Source organism: Cibotium barometz, chromosome 11, assembly GCF_041138505.1.
Source record: "Cibotium barometz isolate CiBa-2024 chromosome 11, ASM4113850v1, whole genome shotgun sequence".
NCBI lineage: Eukaryota > Viridiplantae > Streptophyta > Polypodiopsida > Cyatheales > Cibotiaceae > Cibotium > Cibotium barometz.
In genome coordinates this window covers 57,915,175-57,939,910 of record NC_141056.1, presented here as the reverse complement: position 1 = coordinate 57,939,910, position 24,736 = coordinate 57,915,175, and the positions used below count along the sequence as shown (strand labels likewise).

The 24,736-nt window shown below is 49.5% G+C and overlaps 1 protein-coding gene across 3 annotated transcripts in view; it reads left to right on the top strand.

Moving 5' to 3' along the window:
* Positions 1-19,841, top strand: part of LOC147634382 (RNA pseudouridine synthase 4, mitochondrial-like) — a 125,721-nt gene extending 105,880 nt beyond the window's left edge. For 2 of the 3 annotated variants that reach the window (XM_086805523.1, XM_086805524.1), the window contains exons 8-10: positions 18,375-18,486; positions 18,575-18,621; positions 18,798-19,841. In XM_086805523.1, the coding sequence (XP_086661649.1) occupies positions 18,375-18,486; positions 18,575-18,621; positions 18,798-19,253 (615 nt within the window). In that variant the 3' untranslated portion in view covers positions 19,254-19,841. The remainder of the gene's footprint in view (positions 1-18,374; positions 18,487-18,574; positions 18,622-18,797) is intronic. The other variant, XM_086805525.1, reaches the window with a different exon arrangement.
* The last annotated feature ends 4,895 nt before the right edge of the window (positions 19,842-24,736 follow it).

The window sequence follows — 24,736 nt, the reverse complement described above, 5'->3', positions numbered from 1 at the left end:
GTCTACTCATGAAGGGTAATCCAAACTTGTATACCTTTGATGAGTTGGTGACTCTCTTATTCCAAGAGAAGCAGTCTCGTTCTAACAGGACTACTATGCTCTCTGCTGATTAGGCATTTGGTGCTTTTGATCGAAACAAAGGTAAATCTGGGGCTGCATCTAGTGGTAAGCCTAAGGGCAAACCACATGTCCATTCAGATTCTACCTGGTCTAAAGAGGGTGAAACCAAGAAAAAGAAGAGATGCAACTATTGCAAAAAACCTGGCCATCTCATTGAGGAATGTAGGGAGCGCATTGAGAGTAAAAAGAAAAAGAAGCAGCAAGGTTTGGCTGCCACTGTGGACACTAAAGAAGAGGCTAACTTTGCTCATGAGGGCTATGCATTAGTGGTTACATGCAGTTTGCCTGCTTCTTGTATGTCTATCTCAGCTAGAGATTGGTACTTTGATAGTGGTGCTTCTAATCACATCACTTCTCGCAGAGATCTATTTGCCGATTTGTGGTTACATGCAGTTTGCCTGCTTCTTATATGTCTATCTCAACTGGAGATTGGTACTTTGATAGTGGTGCTTCTAAGCACATTACTTCTCGTAGAGATCTATTTGCCAATTTGCAGGATTCACCTCCAGGAAGGCATTGGCAATGTGGAGCTAACAACATGTAATGGGGACAGCTTTACTCTTTGTGACAGTTTATATGTACCAGGCATTAAGAAGAATCTCATTTCTGTTTCAGCCCTTGCATTATCTGGGTTTAAGGTTCAGTTTTCTGACCATTGTTACTCAGTGTATCAAGGTAGGATCAAAAACGTACGTACGGATCCCATCCGTACCGTATATCCGTACCGTACGGGGATCCGTACGTACGGAACGATCCGTACGGTTTTTTTTGGGAGCGTGCCTGCGTCTTGTTTTTGGACTCTGGAGGCCGTATGACCTCGACCTTCCGGTAAGGGCCAGCCGCCATGCTCTCTCCTCTACAGTCGCACTCTCTCTGTTCGCTACTGTCGCCGCCGCCTTCTCCCTGGGCCACCCCTTGCTCACCGCCGCCTCAGTTCGCCGCTGCCCTCACCGCCCCTGTTCGCTTCACGCCTCTGTGCGTAGCCGCCCTCTCTGTTCGCCACTGGCGCCCAGTACGGCTGGCAATATGCTGGCCCGGTCGCTTTTCCCGACCCACCCTTGCCCAGGCCGCCAAGGTAGCAACATAACTCTCTCTCTCTCTCTCTCTCTCTTTCTCTCTCTCTCTCTCTCAGAGCCTTAGCCCACCATCTGTGGACGACTCACTTGTGATAATGTGACTTGTCTTAAGTAATAAGTATTAAGTATTAAGTATGATTAACTTATTAAGTATGATTGACGACTTGTGATTCTAATTTCTCACTTTTGAATTAGTAGGTTTGTGACCTTGTTTGTGTCTCTATTTCGAAAGTTTTATATGTCAATGTGAACATGGACTGAAATTTTATGTAGGTGGCTGAAATTTTTGAGATTTTATATATTTTTACCAATGGTACGTATTTTTATGTACCTTAAAATTCAGCTTCTCTTATACTTTTTGGGACATTATGCAGTGGCTTGTATAAGCTTGACATGTATAACAGGAGTACTCATTCTCATGATGCTATGATTGTATCCACATCCCGTGTGTTGAGTGACACTGAGTTATGACATGCTCGGTTTGGTCACTTGAATTTTCCATCTCTTGTACGCTTGTAGAAGCAAGGTATGGTGCATGAGCTTCCTCCTATGCAGGTTCCATTCAAGCATGTATGTGAGGGATGCATCCTTGGAAAGATGCACAGGAATTCCTTTCCTAAAGATGGTGCTATGAGGGTTGTCCGTCCATTACAGCTCATTCATAGTGATCTTTGTGGCCCCATGAGGGCTCCATCTTTTGGAGGACACTTGTACTTCATCACGTTTATTGATGACTACACTCGGTTTTGTTGGGTGTATGGTTTAAAAGTGAAGTCAGGTGCCTTCGCAGCTTTCAAAGACTTCCGTCCTATGGCTGAAAATGCTTGTGGACACAAGCTTGTCACATTGCATACAGATCGAGGGAGGGAATATTTATCAAATGAGTTCACATCCTACATGCAGTTACATGGTATTTCCCATTAGTGTACTACCTCCTATACTCCTCGGCAGAACGGAGTTGCAGAGAGACGTAATCGTACACTTATGGAGATGGCACGTTGCATGCTCAAGAGCAAGGATCTGCCCAGTAAGTTTGGCTTGAGGCGGTTGTGTGTGCCAATTATGTGCTTAACCGTTGCCCCCATTAAAGCCTTGAAATCTATGACTGCCTATGAGGCATAGAATGGCCTGATTCAAGTGGTGACTCATATGAGAGTCTTTGGGTGTTTGGCATATGTGCATGTGCCCACACAACAAAGACATAAGCTTAATGCAAAGGCAATCAAATGCATTTTCATTGGTTATAGTACTGAGAGTAAGGGATACAGACTTTATGTGCCTAATACAAGCAAGATCATTGTGTCAAGAGATGTTATCTTTGATGAATATGCATCTCAACCACTTGTCTCATGTACCAGACAGCCATCTATTGGCCTAGAAGATGTGTTTGATACTTTGTTGCCTTTATTCAATTCCAATGGGGATAATGTAGAGCCAGTTTCAGCTCATTTATAGCCACCTATGGCTGCTGAAAATCAGCAAAATTAGCAGCTGAACTTGCTCCAAATTGATCAGGATTCCTTGGGTGATGCATTGGCAGAGGAAGATGCAGATACTAGGAAGTCAAAAACTATTTTCTAGATGGCTGGTTGAGACTTTGCGTGATAGCAAACAGTCTACATTTATGCCAAGTTGTACACAAGCTATGTGGATACACCTCTTGTTGCCACCGCTTGTAATGAGGAACCCATTTCTCATGTTGATGCATTGGAGGGCAGTTGCACGAAACCCAATATTTCATGCCCGCACAAAGCATATTGAGGTTCACTATCATTATGTCAGGGAAAGGCTCCATGCAAGAGAGATTGACTTGGCTTATGTGTCTACTCGTGCCAATATAGCAGATGGGTTTACAAAGCCTCTTTTGAGGGAAAAGTTTGAAGCTCTCCGCAACGCTTTGAGCTTACAGCCTCTACCAGGGTAGTCAACTACACCCTGTCTCCGTTTACACCATTCACTTGAGGGGGGTTTGTTGGTCATGACCACTCTCGGCTAGTTCACGTGTGAACACAGCTTACTCACAGGCACTTTTTCCCTGTGGCTGGACTCAGGTTTTTCCCCGTGTGAATACACTTGTGTGTGTTGGGCACTTTGCCCTAGGCTATATTTTTGTACGCATTGTACTTTTGTACATTCATTATCGTTAGAGTACTTTCCAGCAACTAGCTCTCTCACGTGTGTTGTTCAAGCTGTGTGGTGTGTGTGTGTGTGGTGGTGTACTGGCAAGCTCTCCCCAACCCCAACAGTAGGAAGAACAACTTTCTCAGGGCCAGTGGGAATGGTCTGCCTTTCAGCACCTTTGATGCTGCTTCCCAGCATTGAAGTGCACTTGGAAGAATGTAGCCTCAGATATTGAAGTGGAGTGTGAAGTTGGAGGGCAACGCTGCAAGTACCCAATCATGGGTCTGGAAATGGGATGGATGTGACCTGAAGATTTTGGGAATAATGGTCATCTTGACTCTGATGGGAAGTGTCCCGTGCTGAAGACTGCAGGGGAGGAGGGATAGAAGTAGGGAAGGCAAGAAGGAGAGGGCATGCAGCAGAAGAGGATGGGCGCGGAAGAGGAGGTGGGGCAGTGCGGGCAGCAGGGAGGAGAAGGGTTGGCAGCAGAGGCAAGGGCAGTGAAGTGGCAGAGAGGGCAGCGGGAGAGGAGATGGGCAGGCAGTGAAGGGCGCAGGTGTGCGCAGCAGTCAGGTACAGGGAGTTCCAACCTCATGCAAGATCTTGCTACTTGATTCCTTTGATGTCCCTGATTTGTGATGATGGGACAAGGGTCGGCCACCTTGCTCTTTGGAGCATAGTCACAGGAAACGCCATTACCTGTGGTCTGGAACAGCGGAAACCCTTTCATATGGAATGCAGGAACCATTGGGAATGGATGTTGACCTGGCATGCGTTTGGGAACGGTTTGAGCCGTTTTGGGAACGGCTGTTCCATGTGACGGTCTGGCATGCAACGGCGGTCATGCTGCGATTTAAGGTGCCAAAGGTACTAAAGTACCTTCAAAAGGGTACTTTCCCAGTTGATAAGGGCTGAATGAAAAAAAAACAGGCTGCTTCTTTATGTGTGCTGGCCGTCCCTCCCTGGGATTGAATAGAGATCGAGCTTCTTCAAAGTTCATAGGCCGTACACCATAGTAACATGGAACGCCGTTCCATAGCCTTGGGAACGAGGGAATGCGTTCCATAACCTGTGTCGTTCCTGTTCCTGTTCCCGTTCCACAAATGTGCATCCTTGGCTAAAGGCATTCTGGGTCTAACTTTTTAGTAAATGAGAATTGTATTTTTTCTATGATCATATTATATCATATGAGAGTGGTGTATGGCCTTGCATCTAAAAGGTTTGGCAATATATGCCCTTGCATCTCCTTAGCTTGCAAATGGTAGCCATGTGGTGATGATGTGTCGTTCCCATTTTCTTTCCGGGTTCCTGTCCCTGTTCCAGAACAGACCCCTGTTCCATTTGTCCGTTCCCGTTCCATGTGACTATGCCGTACATAGCAAGCAGTGATCGGTGTTTTTCCTCCTCCTCATCACTTTCATCTTCTTCTCCTTCAATCATCAATCATTCGATGGCACCTAGAGCTTCAGGCAACAAGTGGTCCATGAAGCAAGCTACTTGGTCATGGTGGGAAGAGGTGGACTGTGATGAGGCATGCAAGTGGAGGTGCCAAGAAATGGAAGTGCAAGTATTGCAAGTAAGCAAAGACACGAGGTGCCAATCATGTGTGAGCTCATTTGATGCATGAACCTGGCCATGATGTGGCCTTTTGCCAATCAGTTCCAACAGAGGAGGAATTACAGGAAAGGCTCGATGCACAAGTGTTTCGAGCTCCACCTGCAAGGTTTGGGGCTGTAAATCCCTCTTTTTTTGCTTCTAGTGCATCTAGTGGTACTTACGCAACACAAGCTGGGAGTTCTAGCTCTACTCTGGTAATCCTTTTGGGCCTTTTGTTGTTCCCACGACACCATCATCACAAGGTGGCTAGAGAACTACTCTTGGTTCATGGGATCCTCGGAAGCGAGAAGCTGTGGATGTTGTAATGGCCAAGTTTTTCTTTCATGATCACACTGCATTCAATGTGGCAAGATCATCATATATCCAAGAGATGATCCATGCAGTTGCTGGGCTTGGATCCACATATACTCCATCATCAGAGACTTTGAGGACCACTTTGCTGAAAAAGGAGAAAGAGGCCATTGATGCAGCATCAGAGAATATTTGTGTTGGGTGGAAGAGAAATGGGGTGTCTCTTATCTCTAATGGCTGGAGTGACTCGTTCTCACACCATCCATGGTATTGTGGCTTGCTTATTCATGAGGTAGTGTGCATTTCTCATCCTCACATGATGCATCTGAAACAGGGAAGAGCTCTGATGTGCTTGTGGAGGAGTGGGCAAATGCTGTTGACATCATTGGTCTAGAAGATGTGATTGTGGAATCGTGATTTATTTCTATTTTTTACGAGTACTCAAGTCTCATGATCAATGGCTATGTATAATGTATCGTGTTTTGTCATGTTTTAAATGAAAGATCAATAGCTTTATATATATATATATATATATATATATACATCCCATTCCCGTTCCCTAATCTCTATTTGCCGTTCCCGTTTTGGGCAGCATGGGCCGTTCCCGTTGCGTTGTGGACTATGCTTTGGAGAGAGTGTGCGTCCTCTCTTTGGTTGGTCGCCCTGTTTTTAGCTACAACAGAGGATTGTACCACTTCTTTATTGTTGTACAACCTCTGTATTGGCTGCACCAGTCTTTGTACTTTGTGTACCGACTGTAGTGTCCTCTCTATGGATGAGGTTATGTGGGACTTTATATCATGGTTATTATTTGTCATTTTTCATAGTTGATTATTTGCAAAGGTTGGCCTATGTATGTTTTGGAAAAGAATCAATACATGCACTCGATAGTTGGCCATGATTCATGGAATCGTTTGTATATGGTATTGTATGTGGGTAATCTGGCTCGCCCGAATTTGGGAAGCCCCCAAAGCCCGTACAGTTGAAATACTTCTTGGAAATAAACATATCGTTTTTTTTTTGAAGGGGGGGGAGGGGGGATGTCAGCCCATGTCGGCCTGTGTGATGTCCTCTCGCCATAGTTGTCACGGTACGAAAATACGATACCGTACGGGAATTTTCGGTACGATATGAAATTTTTGGATACTGTACGATAAAATACGTTTTTTTTTAATAACACTTACAGCCTATGGAGCTTCAAGCTTGAATGTGAGGGAAGGTTGGGAGGGGAGGAGTCTACAGTGCTTGAGGAACTAGAACATGGATATGTGTCTCTCCCAGTTGGATCTCCCGATTGTCTCCAAAAAAGAACCTGGATGGGTAATGCAATACCAAAGGTCTCCCAGTGTAGCATTTATGACTAAGGGACCGTCCTTGCACAAATACGAGCAGGGCATCTAGGGTGATAGGTTTAGGGACTCCTCTCTAGATCAAAATGGCCATGTCCAAATCTTCTCCCTCGTACATAACTTGAGAATCTAATTGTCTAGCCTACCTATACCAGGGATCTCTAAGTGATGTAGCAAGATTCTCTCATCCTACCAATCAAGTGTACACTATAAGTCTACCTTGCCAGATTTTTTAGGTCTCTCAACAACCCCATATGGAATACCGAGTGGACACGAAAGCTGCGAAGTATTGTGAGCATTTGGGATCTTTGTTAAGCAGGGTTTCTATATTTTTTTAAAGCATTTGGAAATTTTTTTTCAAAAATTTTTTTTAAAGGGGGGGGGGACTTGTACCGTACGGTACGAGTGGGTTCGTACCAGTACGAGAAACAACTATGCCTCTCGCATATGTTTCATTTTCAACATTGTGAATATTTTCTTATGTTGAATATGGTTAATTGGCTGTGGTCAATGTTTAATGTTTATTATGTAAGTGTGGTGTCAAAGGCCCTAGTCCCCTGGGAAAGTTTGCCTGCAAGGCAATTTGAGTGCTTGACTGAGGTGCTGTCCCACTCCGTCTTGGGGGTGCACTCTCAAGGGAAAAGAGAAAACAACCGCTCCAGCTTCTACGGGGGTTTGGGGGGGGGGGAGGGGGACAACACTAACCAAGAGAGGCACCACCACCTCCACAAGGGAACTGGTGTGGAAGGGATAGTCCACTGGGTGACCCATGAGATGGGGGAGGTGTGCTTGGACTCTGGGGCGAGCATCAAGACCGGGGAGGGACAGATGATGGTCTCAACTGGCTTAGAGTAGTGTACGAATATTGATATCAGGTGGGAAGCGCCCTTGGCATAGTCACAAGGGACGGGGGACGGTGACGGGGACGGGACGGGGGACGGCCATAAGTAGGGAACGGGGACGGGGGAGGGAACGGCACTCAAAAAATACTTTTTTTTAAATTTTTCTACTCTACACTTATTCTACTTTGGAAGTACATCAAAATGAGTACAAATTTACACTAAAATGGTAAGCTTTTGAGTCATATTAATAATTAAGTAGATACAAAATGAGTCATGACTCAAGAGTCAGGACTAAGTCTTAAGGAGGCAAAATACATGGACGGACTCAAATGAGTCAATGACAAAAAAGTGCTGAAGACTAGAGGCTAGAGGCTAGAGCTAAGTAGTAAGGCCCATGAATCATGATCCATGAATGATCATCCACGTGAAGTGCTCGCCTCATGGTCATGGGTAGCTTGTGCCAAAGAAGCATCAAGCTCATCCTCAGTCTCATCCTCACTGGCATGCTGCTCGTGCACCTCATCCTCTTGTTGCTCTTCTTGTTGACTCATCTCCCACTCGGTGAAGGAATGTGCCTTCTTGGTCACGCTCTTGCAAAGCATTCGCAAGTTCGTGCTGACGAAGACAAGGTCATTAGCATGCTCTACCCCGAGTCGGTTCCTCTTCCTAGAGGCAATGTGGCTGTAGGTACTCCAAAGTTGCTCCAAGCAAGAGGAGCTGACGGCGTGGCTAAGTATGCGGATGGCAAGCTGCTGCAGCTCCGGTCCATCTGAACCAAAGTCCTCCCACCATAGAGCAGCACCAACTTTGGAGCGGTCAACCTGTGCATCATGACAGCCATAGGAGCCATGAAATGACCTGTACATCGAAAGCTGGTCCGTGATCTTGCGCCTAACCGATGCATCAGGCACAAGATGATCCAAGATGATCCTCCATCCAACGCTCACCTCTCGGTCGCTCTCCTGCTTGTTGCCTTGGAATTCTGGGTCCACCACATAAGCTGCTGCATGCAATGGAGAGTAGTAGGAATTCCACCTTCCTAGACACAGATCTCCTCGTATCTGTCTTCGTCAGGCACGAAGTCTTTCAACTTCTCTATCATGCGATCCATGGCCTCGTAGACCTTGCCTATGCATGGTTGCATAGCGTCTACAATCCTCAATAGGTGGACTATGGGCCTCACCATAGCATCTGTGGTCTTCACACGCTCCCACCAAGAGGCGTCATCCGCCCGTAGCCTACACTCTTGGCCAGTGTTTGTATGGGACTCTTGCATGGCGACAAACTCGTCGTCGCTAAGGAAAAGCCACCTCAAAGCACCGCTACAATCCTTCAACCGGCCCAACATGAGAAAGTCGTAGGCAAACCGGGTGTCGGAATATTTGAGGAGAGAGAGACAGGACCTCTTGTTGAACTCATGCCGAAGTCTTTGGTGGTTGAGGACAAAGGAGACCATGGTGTTGGCCTCCTCAATGAGCGGGCTGATCCATGGTAATGCCCCGATGTCCTTGAGGAGGTTGTTTAGGCAATGAGCCATACAAAAGGACACCGTGACATGTCCATACATACTTTGGAGAATAGCTCCCGCCGCCCTATTGGAAGGCTCTCATCCGCAACAAAGCCCACTACATGCTCGGGGCCAACGATCTCCATGGTGGTAGCCCACTCCGCCGCAAGCACATCCGCGCTCTTCCCAGTGCCGGATGCATCATGAGATGAGATGAAGTACATCTCTCCGCGGGAATATGCAACCATGCCGTGAATACTCCTCTTGCGGGTGTCACTCCATCCATCCACAATGAGGGAGACTCCATTCCTCTCCCATTGCCTCTTTGTGTTGTCGGCCGCTTGCTCTACAATGCGCTTCTCCTTGTCGAGCAATGTAGTGCGCAAGCTCTCGGATGAGGGGGGCGTATAGGTTGAGCCATACTCCCCAATCTTCTTAACCATGATCTTGAAGTATTCCGACCTATTCAAGAAAGTAATTTACTAATGAGAAGGGGACATGAAAACATGAATGATGAATTGGCAATGATCGATTGCACTTACCTAGCCGCTTGAAAGGCAATGTGGTCGTGGAAGAAGAAGCGGGCCACCGACATATCCACCTCCTCCTTCAACTTGGGGTTCCAATTCTCCCCAAGTGTAGATTGTCGCCGTGGGCCACGTAATGATTGCGAGGCCGTGGAGATTGAGGGTGCCGGTGTCGTGGATGGAGTAACATTCCGACTTGATGGTGAAGGTGATGGTGTGCATGATCCCGATCCACCACATGACTCCATTGTAGAGGCTTGAGTTCCTCTCCCCATCGTCGCGGGATCCACGGCCACTCGTGGTGTCCTTCTTGTCGCTTCGACCGCTTCGTAGACGCTAAGCTTGTCAAGAAGTTCCCGTCTCTTCTCGGGCGTGACATTCGTGCAAAACCTTACCTCATGCCCACTCTCATGCAAGAGGTGGGCTCGCACTTTGTCGGCGCCACCCGTTCGCCGGTACGGGCAAAGCTTGCATACCCATGGCCGAGAACCGCCTCCATGAACGGATGTGGTGTAGTTAACCTCCTCCCACCATGTCCATCCCGTTGTCCTTCTACGAGAAGCCCCGGCACGTGAGGAGGATGCCATGGTTGAAGATGGCTTGACTCTTGAGCCTTGAGGAATGAGAGAGAGAGAGAGAGAGAGAGAGAGAGAGAGAGAGCCTAGAGGCTTGGAAGTTGGAAGACTCGAAGAGTCAAGACTCAAGAGGCTTGAGGGAGAGGTGAGAGCCTAGGCCCTAGAGCTTGGAACTTGGAAGTTGGAAGAGAGAAGATTCAAGAAGCTTGAGCAATGAGCCTTGAGAGTTGTGAACTTCTGTGTGCTTGTAGCCTTGTAGAGGCTTGTTCTTATATAGATAAGCAAGAGAGAGAGAGGGCCAAGCCTCAAAGAGCCAAGGCCCAACAGCCATAAACGGCTAGAAGAGCGGCAGGCAGGCGCAATGGCCAAAAACGCAGCAACGGTAGGCGCAACGGCTCTCTGTCGTCCCCGCACAGCGCCGTCCCCGACAGGCGTCCCCCATCCTTGCGACGTCCCCGTTGCCGTCCCCTGTGAGAAACGTCCGTCCGTCCCCATCCCTGCGCCGTCCCGTTTCGCGATCCCGGCGTTCCAAGGCTCCGTCCCCTCCGTCCCCTGTGACTATGGTCCTTGGACTCGGGGGTGAACATCAGAACTGGAGAGGAACAGATAATGGCCGTAACTGGCTCTGAGTACTGCTACCAAGATTGGTAACATGTGTGCTGGGGTTTGGTGCTTTGGGTGGACAATCCCCACCTCCTTGTGGAGGGCAAGAGATGTGGGCGGAAGGGGGGGTGGTTGTAAGAGAGGAGGGTGAGGCGGTGGAGAGGCTGAGCAGATGGGGACCTGATTTGGAGTCAGGTCTGACGGGCGGAAGAAACTGGAGGGGGATGGGGAGGAAAACCCGAGGTGGGGGACGATTTTCAGGACCTTGCCCAAAGAGTGCCTCAATACTAGGAACGCATGATATATTTTGGGAAGGCTAGGGAAGTGTACTGTCACAGAGAAGCTGGTAGTGCCCGCTCGGAATTCGCCGGGGAGAACCTGTATTTCCATGGTGTGAAGTAAACTTGGGAGCTCCAAAAAAGAGGACCCCCGCTCGCTGAAGCTCCCGCCCCCCCCTAGCTCTGCGCACCTTCGTTCCCCCCCCCCCCCCCCCCCTTTGCCGCTGCGCCCCCCCCTCTCCTACCTCGCTGCTGCGCCGCCCCCCCCTTCTCGCCTGTTTCGCCCCCTCCCCTCTGCGCCATTGCGCCTGCCCCCCCCCCGCTGCTGCCTGCTCGCCATCCCCCCCCGCTTCCGCCTGTTCCCCCCCCCCGCTGCCGCCTTTTCGCCATCCCCCCCGCTTCCACCTGCTCGCCATCCCCCCCCCGCTTCCGCCTGCTGACCCCCCCGCCGCCTCGCTCTCATCTCGCCCGCCTCCATTCAGCAGCGCCCCCCCCCCTCTCCTTCTCGCGTTCGCCGCCCCCCCCCCTTCCCTCCTCTGTCGCGCTGCCTTCCCCCCCTTGGGGGTTTGTGGTTTTTTCTTTCCTCTTCGTCATCCGTCTTCCGCCTCTTGGTGTGCAGCCCGCTTCTTGCTGGGGTTTTTCGCTTTCGCCTCGCCTTCGCTTGAGCTTCAGACTCTGATGGAGACTCCTCCCGCCTCGCCTCAGAGGGACTCTTCCGCAGCCCCCTCGCCCGCCCCCGAGGTCATCCCCATCAGGCTTTCTCTTTCGCCGGAAGAGGAAGCGAGCCTCACCGCAGAGGTGGAACGCCTTCAGGCTCACTCCACCATCTGCCGTATAGTCGGCACTCGCCCCAGCAGAGGGGAGATCAGGGATCTACTTCAGGCTCGCCTTCTTGCAGATGTGGGCAAGATCCTTGATGTACAGCTCTTGGGCCGGGGACATTATCAGATCGAGTTCGAGGCTGCCCAGAGCGTTGCCAAGGTCCTTGCCATGAGTCCTCTGGATATCAGGGGTGCTCGGGCTTTCTTCAGGCCTTGGCAGCATGGATTTGACCCAGCTGCGGCGGAGCAGGGAGAGCGCCTCTTCCATATTACAGTTTGTTTCCCTGGTCTCCGCCGGGAGTATCTTCCGCTCCTCTCCAGGCTCGGAGCATTGGTGGGCTCGGTTCTTGAGACGGGCCCCTCAGCAGCTTCAGTGGTGGCCAGAGCAGCTGGGCTACCTTCGGTCAGAGTGTTGGTATCTGACATCTCCTCCCTTCCTAAGGTCATTCAGCTACCTAGGATAGGGGGGGGGTGGATTGATCAGAGAGTGGAGTTCTCGGGGCTCCCGAACCAGTGCTTCATTTGCAGGCAGGTCGGTCATTTGGCCAAGGCCTGCCCTCGCAGGAGACCTCGGCCCTCACCACAGCAGCAGGCCACGGATGGCCCGCCCACAGATTCGGCTCGGCAGGCTGCCTCAGGGACACCTGCTCAGGCCACAGAGACCTCGGAGTGGCAGCCTGGACAGGGGCGCCGTCGAGGGAGACAGCCACAGCAGCACGCCCCGGTACCGCTGCAGCAGCAGCAACAGTCTCAGCCTCACTGGGTTCCCGTGAGGAACAGATTTGCTCCCCTTCAGGAGGAGACCCCTGCAGCGACCGAGGACCAGGAGATGCCAGCTCCCCCTCCTTCACCTCCCCCACACCCATCCCCTCCCACCGCCTCGCTTCCACCTTCGCCTCCTCCCGTCCCCGCTCCGGCCTCGGCAGCGGCTCCCTCTCCTCCTCCCTCACCTCCCCCTCCTCCCCCTCCGCCCGCCTCGCCTTCCCGGGAGGTTCTGGCAGCTCCCTGGCGCTCACCTGCAGTCCGGAGGGCGCTGAGCACTGACCTCGCTCGAGCATCACAGAGGAGACCTATGCCGATTAGGGCCTCACGGATTTCATCTATCCGCAGTCGGCTGAGTCGTCTCGGCATTCGACAGCGCTCGGCGGCGTTTGATTATACCTTTACACGGCTTTTTGGAGCAGAGGGCCCCCATGAGCCAGCACCCATCCGAGTGCATGTAGTGATACCCCCGGCCCGCGGGGAGGAGGCACTAGACTCAGCGGTGGCCTTCTCGTTCCCTCTATGTGGACCTTGTGATCGGGAGTGGACTCTAGAGCTCGCTCTCAGCACGTTGAAGACTCAGGCAGTTGAGTTTTCTCACCACATGAGCGACTTGGAGGTTACAGATGTGCTAGGCCGACTTTGGGAGTTGGCTCATTTTGTCTTGGATCCCGAGGGAGTGGATACATCCGGGATTCGGCATTTGGTCGTGCGCATAGTTGCAGATTTGGCACGCGACCCAGGATATGTGAGTATTCACGAGGTTACTATGTCCGAGCAGGAGGCAGTCGTCATGGGTCACAGCCACTGGCGCCTGATCCGGGATACTTGCAGTACACCGGGTGGGCAGACTCGCAGCCGTTCGGATGGGGACTACTCTCCATCCAAGCCGCTTGCGAAGGCCCGCCGCACGGCTGAGACAGCCTCCACCTCAGTAGGACATCCATGAGGATCATCTCATGGAATGTACAGGGCCTTGGCGGAGCACACTTTATACGCTATCGAGGCTGCTTGAGGCAGGAGCTACAGAGATGCCTGGTTGGTGGCAGCATTGACATTCTGATGATGCAGGAGCATCACTTGGGTGAGAGCAGGATCCGGAGATATGGTTCGGTGATGCCTGGTAGATGGGATACTTTCTGGTCTGCAGGGTTTGGTCCTTTGGGAGGACAGGGAGGAGTATGCATGGTTATTGCAGATGCATGGCGGCAGGCCATTGTGGATCGAGGGATCATTGTGCCTGGTAGAGCACAGTATGTCATTCTGAGGATGCATGATGAGCTATTGGGTGTGCTCAACATCTATGCGCCCAATCATGCTAGTGCCAGAGCAGAGTTCTGGACTCAGGTTACAGATGCATTGCCAGAGGCCGCACATTGGTGTGTTGGGGGAGACTTCAACATGCTTGAGGACCCGGCAGATAGGGTGGGAGGCAGTCATGTTACAGTGCACGGCACGGAGCTTGCAGCTTGGGACCGGTTTTGTATGACATTGAGGATCACTGATGCATGGCAGCATGGGGCTTTCTCCCGGTCTCAGGACAGTCTTAGTTTCTCTCGGTCGGACCGCCGGCAGGGAGGGACTAATCTATCTCGGATTGATCGCTTTTATGTGGGCGATTGGTTGGGGGAGCGAGGGGGCTCCGTCGGCATTCTTGCTGGCACCTCATTTTCAGATCATGCGCCAGTTATACTGACTTTGGAGGAGGGGACACGGGAGCCCAGCTTGCAGTTGAGGATCCCAGAGAGGGTACTTGCAGACCCCAGTCTCGCTGAGGACATTGAGAGGATCTGGCATGATAGTCAGTGCTCTGACCAGGATGCAGCGGGCCAGTGTGCCCAGGGACTCATTGATCTTAGCTCTTTTCTTCACGCTGCAGCTTTGACACGACTGGGAGAGATTCGCGAGCGGGAGCAACGGCTGAGACGCAGCCTTGCTTCGCTACAGCGCCTTCAGGAGCAGCAGCCTGCATGTGAGTGGGTGGCGTCCCAGCTGAGCCAGGCACGCCAGGAGGTTAGAGAGGCAGAGGAGCAGAGACATGAGTTTTATTATCGTCGTCAGGCCTCTCAGTGGACGCAGCTTGGTGATAGAGTGACTGGGGAGTTTTTTGAGATCACTGGACCCCGTCATGCGCGAGCAGGGGTTCGCCAGCTTGGTAGACCGGATGGATCGATAGCTACTGAGCTCGGGGAGATCAGAGCCATTGCCACTGCTTTTTATCGTGACTTGCTTTCAGCGGAGCCAGCCACTGAGGATCGAGATGTATGCAGACAGACAGTGTGGGCCCATGTGCAGAGGAGGGTCACAGACCATATGCGCACAGTTCTAGGTGCGCCTCTGTCAGAGATTGAGCTTGCCGAGGCCTTGAGGGTCCTGCCGCGACATGGTTGCCCAGGGGAGGACGGACTGACGCCGGCCTTTTTTATGCGCTATTGGGACCTTTTGGGGCCAGGCCTCCGCAGGGGCTTTCAGCATGTTTTGGACACTGGGGTGATGCCGCAGAGCTTTTCAGAGGGCTTGATCTATCTTATCCCCAAGGGGGAGGGAGTATCGGATGACATTCGGCATTGGAGGCCTATTACGATCCTCAATACTGTATACAAGGTCTTGGCAAAGGCCTTGAGTTTGAGGATCCAGCCCTTCCTGGGGGAGTTGATTCATGCTACTCAGACAGGATTTGTCAAGGAGCGCAGTATCCTTGACAACATCTTTACTTTTTGGGAGGCGACGGCCCGAGCTAGGTTTCTTGGCGAGGACTTGGTCGTGATGCTTCTCGATTTTGAGAAGGCATACGATAGAGTTGATTGGGGATTCTTAGAGGGCACTATGCTGCGCCTGGGCTTTGAGCCAGGATGGATCAGAGGGGTGGCAGCTTTGTATTCCACAGCTCGCAGCCAGGTGCTGATTGCAGGAGGTCGGGGGCCGAGTTTTGAGCTGACCAGATCAGTCCGTCAGGGGTGTCCTCTCGCCCCTTTCCTTTTTCTCTTCTTTGCGGAGGCTATGAGTATGTATTTGACGGCAGAGGAGGTTGGTTTGAGAGGACTTCAGCTCCCAGTCCGGGGGGAGGATTTGCTTGATGCAGAGTTTGCAGACGACACGGGCTTATTTTTGCATGGCCAAGAGGCCAATCTTATTCGGGCAGAGCAGTCGCTCCAGGTTTTTAGTGCAGCTTCGGGAGCATTGATCAATTGGCGCAAGACAGTGGCCTTTTGGATCAGTAGTGCTCCCACTCCGGCATGGAGTCCGGACCCCGGTTTTAGATGGATTCCTTCCGGCACAGCAGTGCGGTATTTGGGATGCCAGATTGGCCTCGATTTGTCACCCGAGCAGCAGATTGCCCCGCTTCTTCTGAGCATTCGGAAGAAGCTATTGTATTGGAGTACAGCTCGACTATCCTTGGCTGGGAGGGTGGTGGTGGCAAATCAGGTGCTGTTAGCGACTATGTGGTACATTACGTCTTGCTGGATTTTCTCGAGCTCTTGCATCAGCCAGGTACAGAGGCTGATCAGGAACTTTCTGTGGTCTGGGCGGGACGGTCAGCCAGCCCGGGCAAAGGTTGCATGGGCAGTTATTACACTTCCGTTGGCTCAGGGCGGTTTGGGCATTATAGATCCAGTCGATCAGAGTAGAGCCTTATTGGGGAAGCTTATTGTTCGGGGGTTGCTTCCAGGCGCTGAGCCTTGGAAAGAGCTCCTCTTGCAGCGACTGCAGGCTCGGGCGCCTCCTGCAGGGGGTACTTGGGCACCAGAGATTCGCTGGATATTCATAGAGATGAGGAGGACAGGCCTCAGTAGAGGATGGGAGGACAGATTTGCTTTGAGTATCCTGCGAGCTTGGGAGCTACTGAGACCGGGGCTCTTTCAGCGGCCTCCGTCTTGTGTTGAGGAGCGGGCCAGGCAGCCGCTCATCTGGAGCCCAGCGGTTCGTACAGAGCAGGGTCATATGCTGGGTTCTCGGCCTCGTCTAGCCTGGGGACCTTTAGCGGCAGGCCCAGCTCGTAGTTTTGGAGACTGGCAGGCTTTCTGCAGTCTACCAGAGGAGACCCAGGTGGAGAGGCTGAGTCACTTCAGAGGGGGGTTGATTATGAGGGATGATATTCGGGAGGCACTTACAGAGGAGTGGTTCACACCTCTCGAGCCAGTGGCCCCACGGTGGATGGGTGCCTTCACACAGTTGGAGATCCTGATTGCTGTCAGAGCTAGCACTGAGGATGGCAGATGCCTCTATTATGAGATTCAGGATGAGGGCCGACTCCAGAGAGTGGAGGTGGAGTCGCCTTTGGTTGCAGAGTGCACCTTTCAGAGGATTCGGGTAGTGGCTGCCGCTTCTCGGAAGTGGCATATTGACCCCGACCCTGCTGACGTGCTCCCGGATTGGCGCATATGGGCATATGCAGCGCGCCCCTTGGCCCGACTGCAGTGGGACCCCGGAGAGTACGAGTGGCATGATCCTTATGCATCCCTTGAGGCCACAGAGATCACATTTTTCCAGTATACTGTTCGGCTGGGACGGCATATCTTGACGGCGAGGAGGACGGTTTCTCCAGCGGCATCGGGGCATTGGCGATTGCAGGGACTATCACAGGAGTTCCTGGAGGATTTCTGGGCTCGGCTCTGGGCTAGTCGACAGGCCCGCAGGATCTCGGCTTTTCAGTGGCTGGTCGCCCACAGGGGCTCAGCAGTTGGCACTTGGCTTGTTTACAGCGGTCTCCCGGCGGCCTGCGTCCGATGCGGCCACCCTATGGAGACACAGCGACATTGCCTTTGGGACTGCCCTCAGGCTCAGCAGATTTGGCTGCGGATGCTGCGTATTCTGGCCCCCCTCTCTCCAGAGGGTATGTTTACGTGGGGTGCCGCTGCTTGGTCGACTTCGTCAGGGCCTGCTATGGGCTATGAGATGGAGCAGGGCAGTCAGGCCATCAGCTTTATTAGGGGCCAGCCTCGCCTGGTTCCGGCACCGGATTACTCGTCCGCCAGCTGGACACAGGAGAGGGATTTACGATGGGAGCTCCTCAGCAGCCTCACCATCTGGTTCACCTGGAGGGCCCGGTGCTTCACGGCCTTTGAGGGGAGATTGGAGCCACCAGCAGAGACTGTTCGAGGGATTTGGCAGGAGTTGATCCACACCCTGCGAGGACAGTACGACCGCATCCGGGGAGACTCGGATGAGGCGATCTTACGGCGCCAGGCCTTTCATACCACTTGGCGCTGCGGCCCGTTCTACACCCTACACACGGGATCCCCCCGTTGGCACTACAGGCCTCCTGTTTGGCTCTTCCCCCCCCCCATTGTATGATTTAGCCGTTCAGTCCTTTAGACTGATGTTTGTATTTTGCAGCACCTAGGGAGAGTCTCCCGGGCTGCCATGATGTATTCACTGCTCTTCTCTCTGTTAGGAGCAGGAGAGATCTCTTTTGTAGCCCTACGGGCGTTTTTTACATAACTAATGAAAGGATCTTTTCTCGAAAAAAAAAAAAAAAAAAAAACTTGGGAGCTCCACACTAGCAGGTTGTAATATAGATACAATTGTCATCCGTAGAGCTCCAATGGGCAGGTTCACCAGCCCTGTGGGGGAGTCAATAAGCCTAGGCAGGGCCAAGGGCCACCTTCGCTACCAGTTGATTTGGCCATTAGGAGATATTTAGAACTATCTCGTCTTTGGCTACAACACAAAACAAACGGGTGAAGCATAGTAGGTAGAACCTAAAAAGCCCTATTGAATTTGGCTGTAATGTTGGGTTGGGCTTTGCATGCTGCTAGATTTGAGAAGTTTTTAAAATTTTTATCAACCAGTAGGGTTCTCCTATTTTTATAGAATGCAATTGGCCCTGCTCATCACACAGTTGCTGTTTCTGAATTTTCTCACCTATATTGGGACACTTGCAGGTGGTGTTGGATGGAGGAAAATCAGAAGCCATTGTGGTTGCTGACGACAGCAGCTCAGAGGATGTACAGCAAGCTGTCACTGAGTACAGAGTCTTGGGCTCTTCTTTGCGTGGTATGACACATGCTTTTTAACTTTCGCATCAGGAAATGCTCCAAGAGAGCGATATTTGAATGGTGTTCTTGGTGCTTTTTGTGGATAGGCTGCACCTGGCTGGAGCTTCACCCTCACACAGGGCGAAAGCATCAGGTGCATGGTTGCTTTGATTCATATGGATTTTAAAGCAAAACAAGAGAATCAGTTGCAAAGATTGAAGTCTTAAAGCCCATTAAGGAAATTGGTTGAAAGTAGGGTGTGTTAGTTTGCCTTGAACAGTTACTCTTCTTTTATCTCAATTGTAACACATTCCTCTCCTATTTTTGCAGATCCGTGTGCACTGTGCACAAGCCCTTGGGATGCCGATTCTGGGTGATTACAAGTATGGAAGGCAAGTTCATGAAAATTGGTTCAGTGAGGCTGATGAAGACGGTGCTCCGCCCGAAAACCTGAGAGAACATGGCCAGGGTGTGAATTCGAAGAGAATCAATCTGTCCACTCTTACAGATGTGAGAGGTAGTGTGACAAGTGAAAGACCATTTCTCCACTTACACAGCCGCCTACTAGCTATACCGAAAATAAGGGAGCTCAAGAAAAAGAAGCCATTGATGACAAGGGGTCGGGTGAGCCAGGCAAAACTTTCGTTCGTGGACAGCTTACGCATTCTTGCGCCATTGCCACCACACATGAAAGCAAGCTGGAGCCTTGTACCTCCCACTCTCAAGAAAGACCTACATAGCAAGTTTGTAGAGAGGTTGTATCTCAAAGATGAACCCAAAACATGAGCAAGTCGTGGTTTGAGGTTGTCTTTTTTTTTTTTTTTTTGCATTGTTATGGTGGAATATGCTCAATGCTAGGCTTCTTTAAGCCAGGAGCAATTCAGATTTGAAAGCTACTCTGCATGCAGGTGGTAGGTAGTCAAGGTTGGTGGGGCTTCTCTTTTCTTATAAATCATCCAAATGAAGCCCACTTATGTAGCAGTGCTGGTTTCAGTTTGAACTTCAAGGCCTACCGTCTAGTATTGGTGACGGAAGGCCAAACCTCTTGGTCATTTGAGTTAACAGTACTTGTGCTCTCATGTGGATTCAGGTCCGCAAAATGGTAGCACTTTATATTTATTGGTGCCACAACCTGCCCAGTGCGGACCATGTAACCAGAGCCAAGAAAGAAGGTTCTTTTTGTTTTGTTTTGTTGGGGAAGAATGTTTGTGTATTTTTTTAAAGATTGGCTGTATGCTCCCCAGACTAATCACAATGGGTTTGACCTCGCTCTGGAATCCTTGTGGCACAAAGATATTGGCCAACATTGGGACCGCCAAGTTAAATACCAGGAACATTAGTGAATTTAATGGTGAGAATTATACATTACAGAAATGGAGAATAAAAATGTTATCAGATGAATGTGGATGGTCCTTGAAGAAGAAATTGAGAGAAAATTTCGAATTGTAGTCTGCACAGTATTTTCTCACATTAAACATATTCTGTACAATGTGTACAATATTTTCTCACCGCTTATGAGATTAAGAGTGAACGACTAATGTTTGTGGGATGTGGTTTTGTAGGCGCAAAGACTCAGTGTTGTGTACCGTGGGGGTACCAGCAGGGACACATGGGCAAATGAGTATTGTGTGTGGCCCCGGTAAGGTACACAATGCTGAGGTCACTAGTACTCCATTGATTGAAGCCTTGTTTGTCCATTTTCGCCAACGTTGGAAACTCTCTATTGTAGTTCGTCCTTTAGTTGTCCCATTCTGTTGAAGCTCCATGTGCTTGTGTGCCACAGCCAACCGCTATGGACAAGGTCTTGGCTAGGCCAACCACAAAGCAAAGAAGTGCTTCTCCATGTGGTCAACCTCTTTTTCTCTTCGTTGTAGTTTAAGTCAAGATCTTACCTTAGCCTTGCTGAATCACGTGTTGTTGGGTCTTGCCGTCGAGTTGCAAGTCAACTCCTCAATGCAGGTGCACTAGCTCGTTTGTTATGTCCGTATTCTATTCACACCAAAACGCTTCTTTGCTAGGGGAATAAGGCTATAGCTCTCTGTGCCTAGATGGAAGCAACAAAAGGATGTACATGGTTGTGGTTTGCTCTCACAAAAGGTGGGGGAGGAAGAAGCCAATGAGGGAGCAATCTACAATCAAATGAATTCAAGCAAGCAACCATTAGCATGCAAGAATCCACTAGTAATAGAGAAGAGAAGAGTTCATAAGTATTCTATTGCAAGGGAATGCTTGTGACTTAAAAATGGTCTGGCCATGATTATAGTCTCAAGTATGTACATGAAGTTCTTAGACTTTTCCTATTTGACATTAAGCTCAAGGTGAGACCGCTTTCATGTTTCAACGTTGTCTTACAAAAGGTAAATGTCTTGGAGTTGGTAAGATAGAAAAGCACCGTTTGGTAGGTCAAGTGTGAAACCATATTGAACTAGGAAGCCGTAAACATCTCTCTCTTCCTAATGGAAAAGGCGTCCTCACGTAACCCAAGCTGGGTGAGAAGCTATTGTCATCGGGGTGAAAAGGTGTGGTGGGTCTTTTGTACGTGATGAAATTGGTGTGTGAGGTTGAGTGACAATGAGATGTAGGGTATATTGGTAATGGGTATTGGGTAGCCTTGGTGGTACACAGCTTGTGATGTAGAATTTTTTCATGCAAGGTCTTCTTTTGTTGTGGAAATAGCTTGAGCCCTTAAAGTTTAGGTGGTTGGTCGAAGCGGGCTGCATCCTTTGAATGGTGAAATGAGCGCTAGGAGTGCCAATGCATGATTGGCATGGGTAGATGACAAATCGGATCTTCTTGGTGTGACATGATATTATTTCTTTATCTCATAGTGTGATGTTTAGAGAGTGGGCTTCTTAGTGGCGGATACGTCAGCCAGAGCAAGGTTTGTGTGTTGAATTTTAGTCGAATCAGAGGTTGCTTGCATTGAAGTTCTTAGGGGTACTTATAAGGTTGATGGTTTTCTAGGTAATGGGTCGTAACATGGGTCAAACTTATGTCCTCCATGGTCTCTCCCATCCAAAGATTTACCTAGAGGGTTCGCGTTGATAAGACTAGTTGTAGGTGCATGGGTCCATGCATGTCGTGATATTGAAAAAAAAATGTGATGCCCATAATGAAATATGCATGTTACGTGTATGCAGAAGAGGTGTGTACTCCAAACTTGAAGATTTCTTCAACTCAAAATTACTTTCTTTGACTCTTTTTGCTTCTTTCCTAGACATTCACTTGACATTCCTCTCCTGGGGAGTCAAGATCGTAATGCGTGACAGCGAGCTTTGCCCATAGTTGTGATAGAGTTGGGTGGTCTCGTTGGCTCAAAGGATTTGGCGCTATCGAGCATTGAGGATAGACACAATGCACATCAAGAGTTGGTGTATAGTTGAAGAAGAGGCCATGGAAGGTTCTTGGTGATTTGAGGAGGATCTATGCGATGGGATGCACCATGGGCCATACTTGCACTTGCCATGGTCTTCTTATTCAAAAATGTGCTTGGACGGTTGACGTTAACAAGGTTAGTTACAAGTGCTTGAGCTAGTGGTGCTTATTTTTGCTAAAACTGTTTACTAAATGTAGAAGTCGTGTGTATATATTGCAGGTGTCGTTGTGCATGGGCATGGGGCTTAAGGTGATGTAGAAGCTCTTGCTAGTGAAAACAACACATGGCTTTCTTTGACTATTTTTTTTCTTTCTTTGACTCTTTTTTATGCAGCTTGTTTTGGTATATCACCTCTGGACGAGGGTTTTGTACCGACTTTGGACCCATAAACAATTGGAAAGTTGTAGATGGGGGGTGGCATGAGGGTGAGACTTATCATCCCGCATTGGTTCCAAAGATACGGTTGGTCTCATAGAAGGATGTGATGAAGGGCTTTGGGGAAAGCCAACGATAGGACTGCCACACACTATATCAAAGAGTTTGCAAAATTCAGTATCTAGCATGTCTTGAAAGTGACCACCTTATGAGCGTTGGGAGTATTTGACTATGTCGTAAAGTTTTATCTGCTGCTGTTGGCGGAAGTTGGGACCTTCATTGAGGTCAAATAAAGACTAGAAGCTCTTTTCTTGTTCATTGGTTCTTGGGCATCTCCTTAAGGATGAGGATGATGATTTGGAAGAAGCGGCATGTGGTCACTATAGCGGGGTCAAGGACCTTGGTGTAGTAGAGGTCATTAAATTTCTTCATTCGGAGTTGCATCTTCGTGGTGGACAAGCCCCTTGCCTTCCATACACAAGCACTTGTGCCAGCACCACCTTCTTTTGGTTGGCATGAACTTAGAGTCGATGCAGACTTCTTTGGGTGCGAACATGTACTCTCGTTACATTTGTTTTTCATTGATGAGATAGGGCATGTGCCACTTGGGTTGGGCTCTTATGTGACCTACGACTAGGTAGTCCTTGGAATCAACAAATTGTCAGCCTCATCTGGTGTATCGTGGGTGATCAATCTTCCACTAGGTAAATAGGTGATCCATATATTGATTCACCAGAGGAATTTTGACCATGTTGAAGGGTGTATCAAGGCTATTAATGAAGTTTTCTCAGAATGTGAGATCTTGAATTTCGGCACTTTGTTTCTCGTGAAAAGGTAAGAGTCTGTGTTAGAGTAAGAGACACTATCAAAGTTGCCACAGCTTGAGGTCCTTGTCAATTTGTATGTGAGGGTTTGTATGTGGGGTGCATTTTGGGCAAGGTGCAACGGACATCATTCCCGAAAGATGGATCAAAAAGGGTTGTCCAAAAATTATAGCTTATACATAGTCATGTATGTGGTCTTATGAGGATACTATATCGATCTGGGGATATCTTGACTCTGTGACTTTTATTGATGACTACTCAAGACATTGAAGGCGAGGTTTTTACATGCTATAGATACTTTGTTTGCATGATAATTATGCCATTTGAAAAATGAATAGGGCCAAGAATCCCAAGGTTTCCTCCCTTAGACAGTGGTCAAAGCATGTCAGAGGCCACAATGTTTCGAACTTTTGATGTGTGGATCCGAAGCTCGAATTAGCCCAAGGAGACCACGACCAACAAGCAATCCAACAACCACAGTTTTATGGCAATTGGGGCATGTTTCTTACTGTACCATTAGGGATACATTTTCCTTAAAACACATAATAGAAGCACACATAGTGCAAACAAGAGTCCTACTTTCTACTGGAGCTCATTATGCATACTAGATAGATTTGTTTGTAGGTTGTCCTCTTGCATTAGCTTCCCCTTCAGCCCTCGCCTTTTGTGAGACAGAACCATCACGAGGTCTTGAGGCACACATTCAGTCGGATTCTCACCCACCACGGGAGCCAGATGGATCCCCATTGCACAAATCTATAACCTCAAGCAAGAGGAGGGTGAAACGATGCAAGACTATATCGCTAGAACCAAGTATTTCCACAAGAGATGTAGCTCCCCTATGAGAAACTAGATGACTTACCACTCACTCATTGCTCGATTTATGATTGGTCTCAAGAGTAAGGGGCTTCATGACCATCTCTACAGGTCTAGACACTACATGTTTGATGAGCGTTGTCTCTCAAGGCAATAGACTTAGTAGAGAATATAGAAGATAAGGATATAGAAGTCATCCACCCGAACCAAGAGATAGGAGACGTGCCATCCAAAGCCTCAATGGCTTAAGGGTACCCTACCAGCACACCAGTAGAGTCCTAGTCAAGGGCATCATCATGGACAAGTTGGCAGAAAATCAGCTTAATTGTTTAGGCTAACAGTGGAAGGTCTCCTAGGGAACCTTCAAGGACAACCTAGTCAATTCCTCAGGCTGGACACCCACACTTATTTCCACGGATATATATGGTGAACCCACACACTTATTTCCATGGAGGTGAACCCACACACTTATTTCCATGGAGGTGTATGGTGTAATGTTCAAACACCCACACTTATTTCCACCAAAAGCATACAAGTACGGAGTGTTAGATATTGAGGTTTGGACAAAAACAATACTATGCTCATTGCCAGCGCCATGGGAACCTTTATATAACTCATTTGTTGGTAACATCGAAACTCGGCACTACAACCTATGCTCCTAGGCAAAGCAACCACAAGCCTGACCACCCACCCATACCGAATTCTTCTCAACCTATGCATAATCTAGTGGCGATTTATATTGAGAGATGTATAGACCACCATGAATGCCATATCCACCTTCGATACTACCACCCCAACCGGTTTCTTCTAGAGTATCATTGATATATATATATACAAGAGTACTCGATGACATTGCTGATGGACTGCGAGAGTCTGGA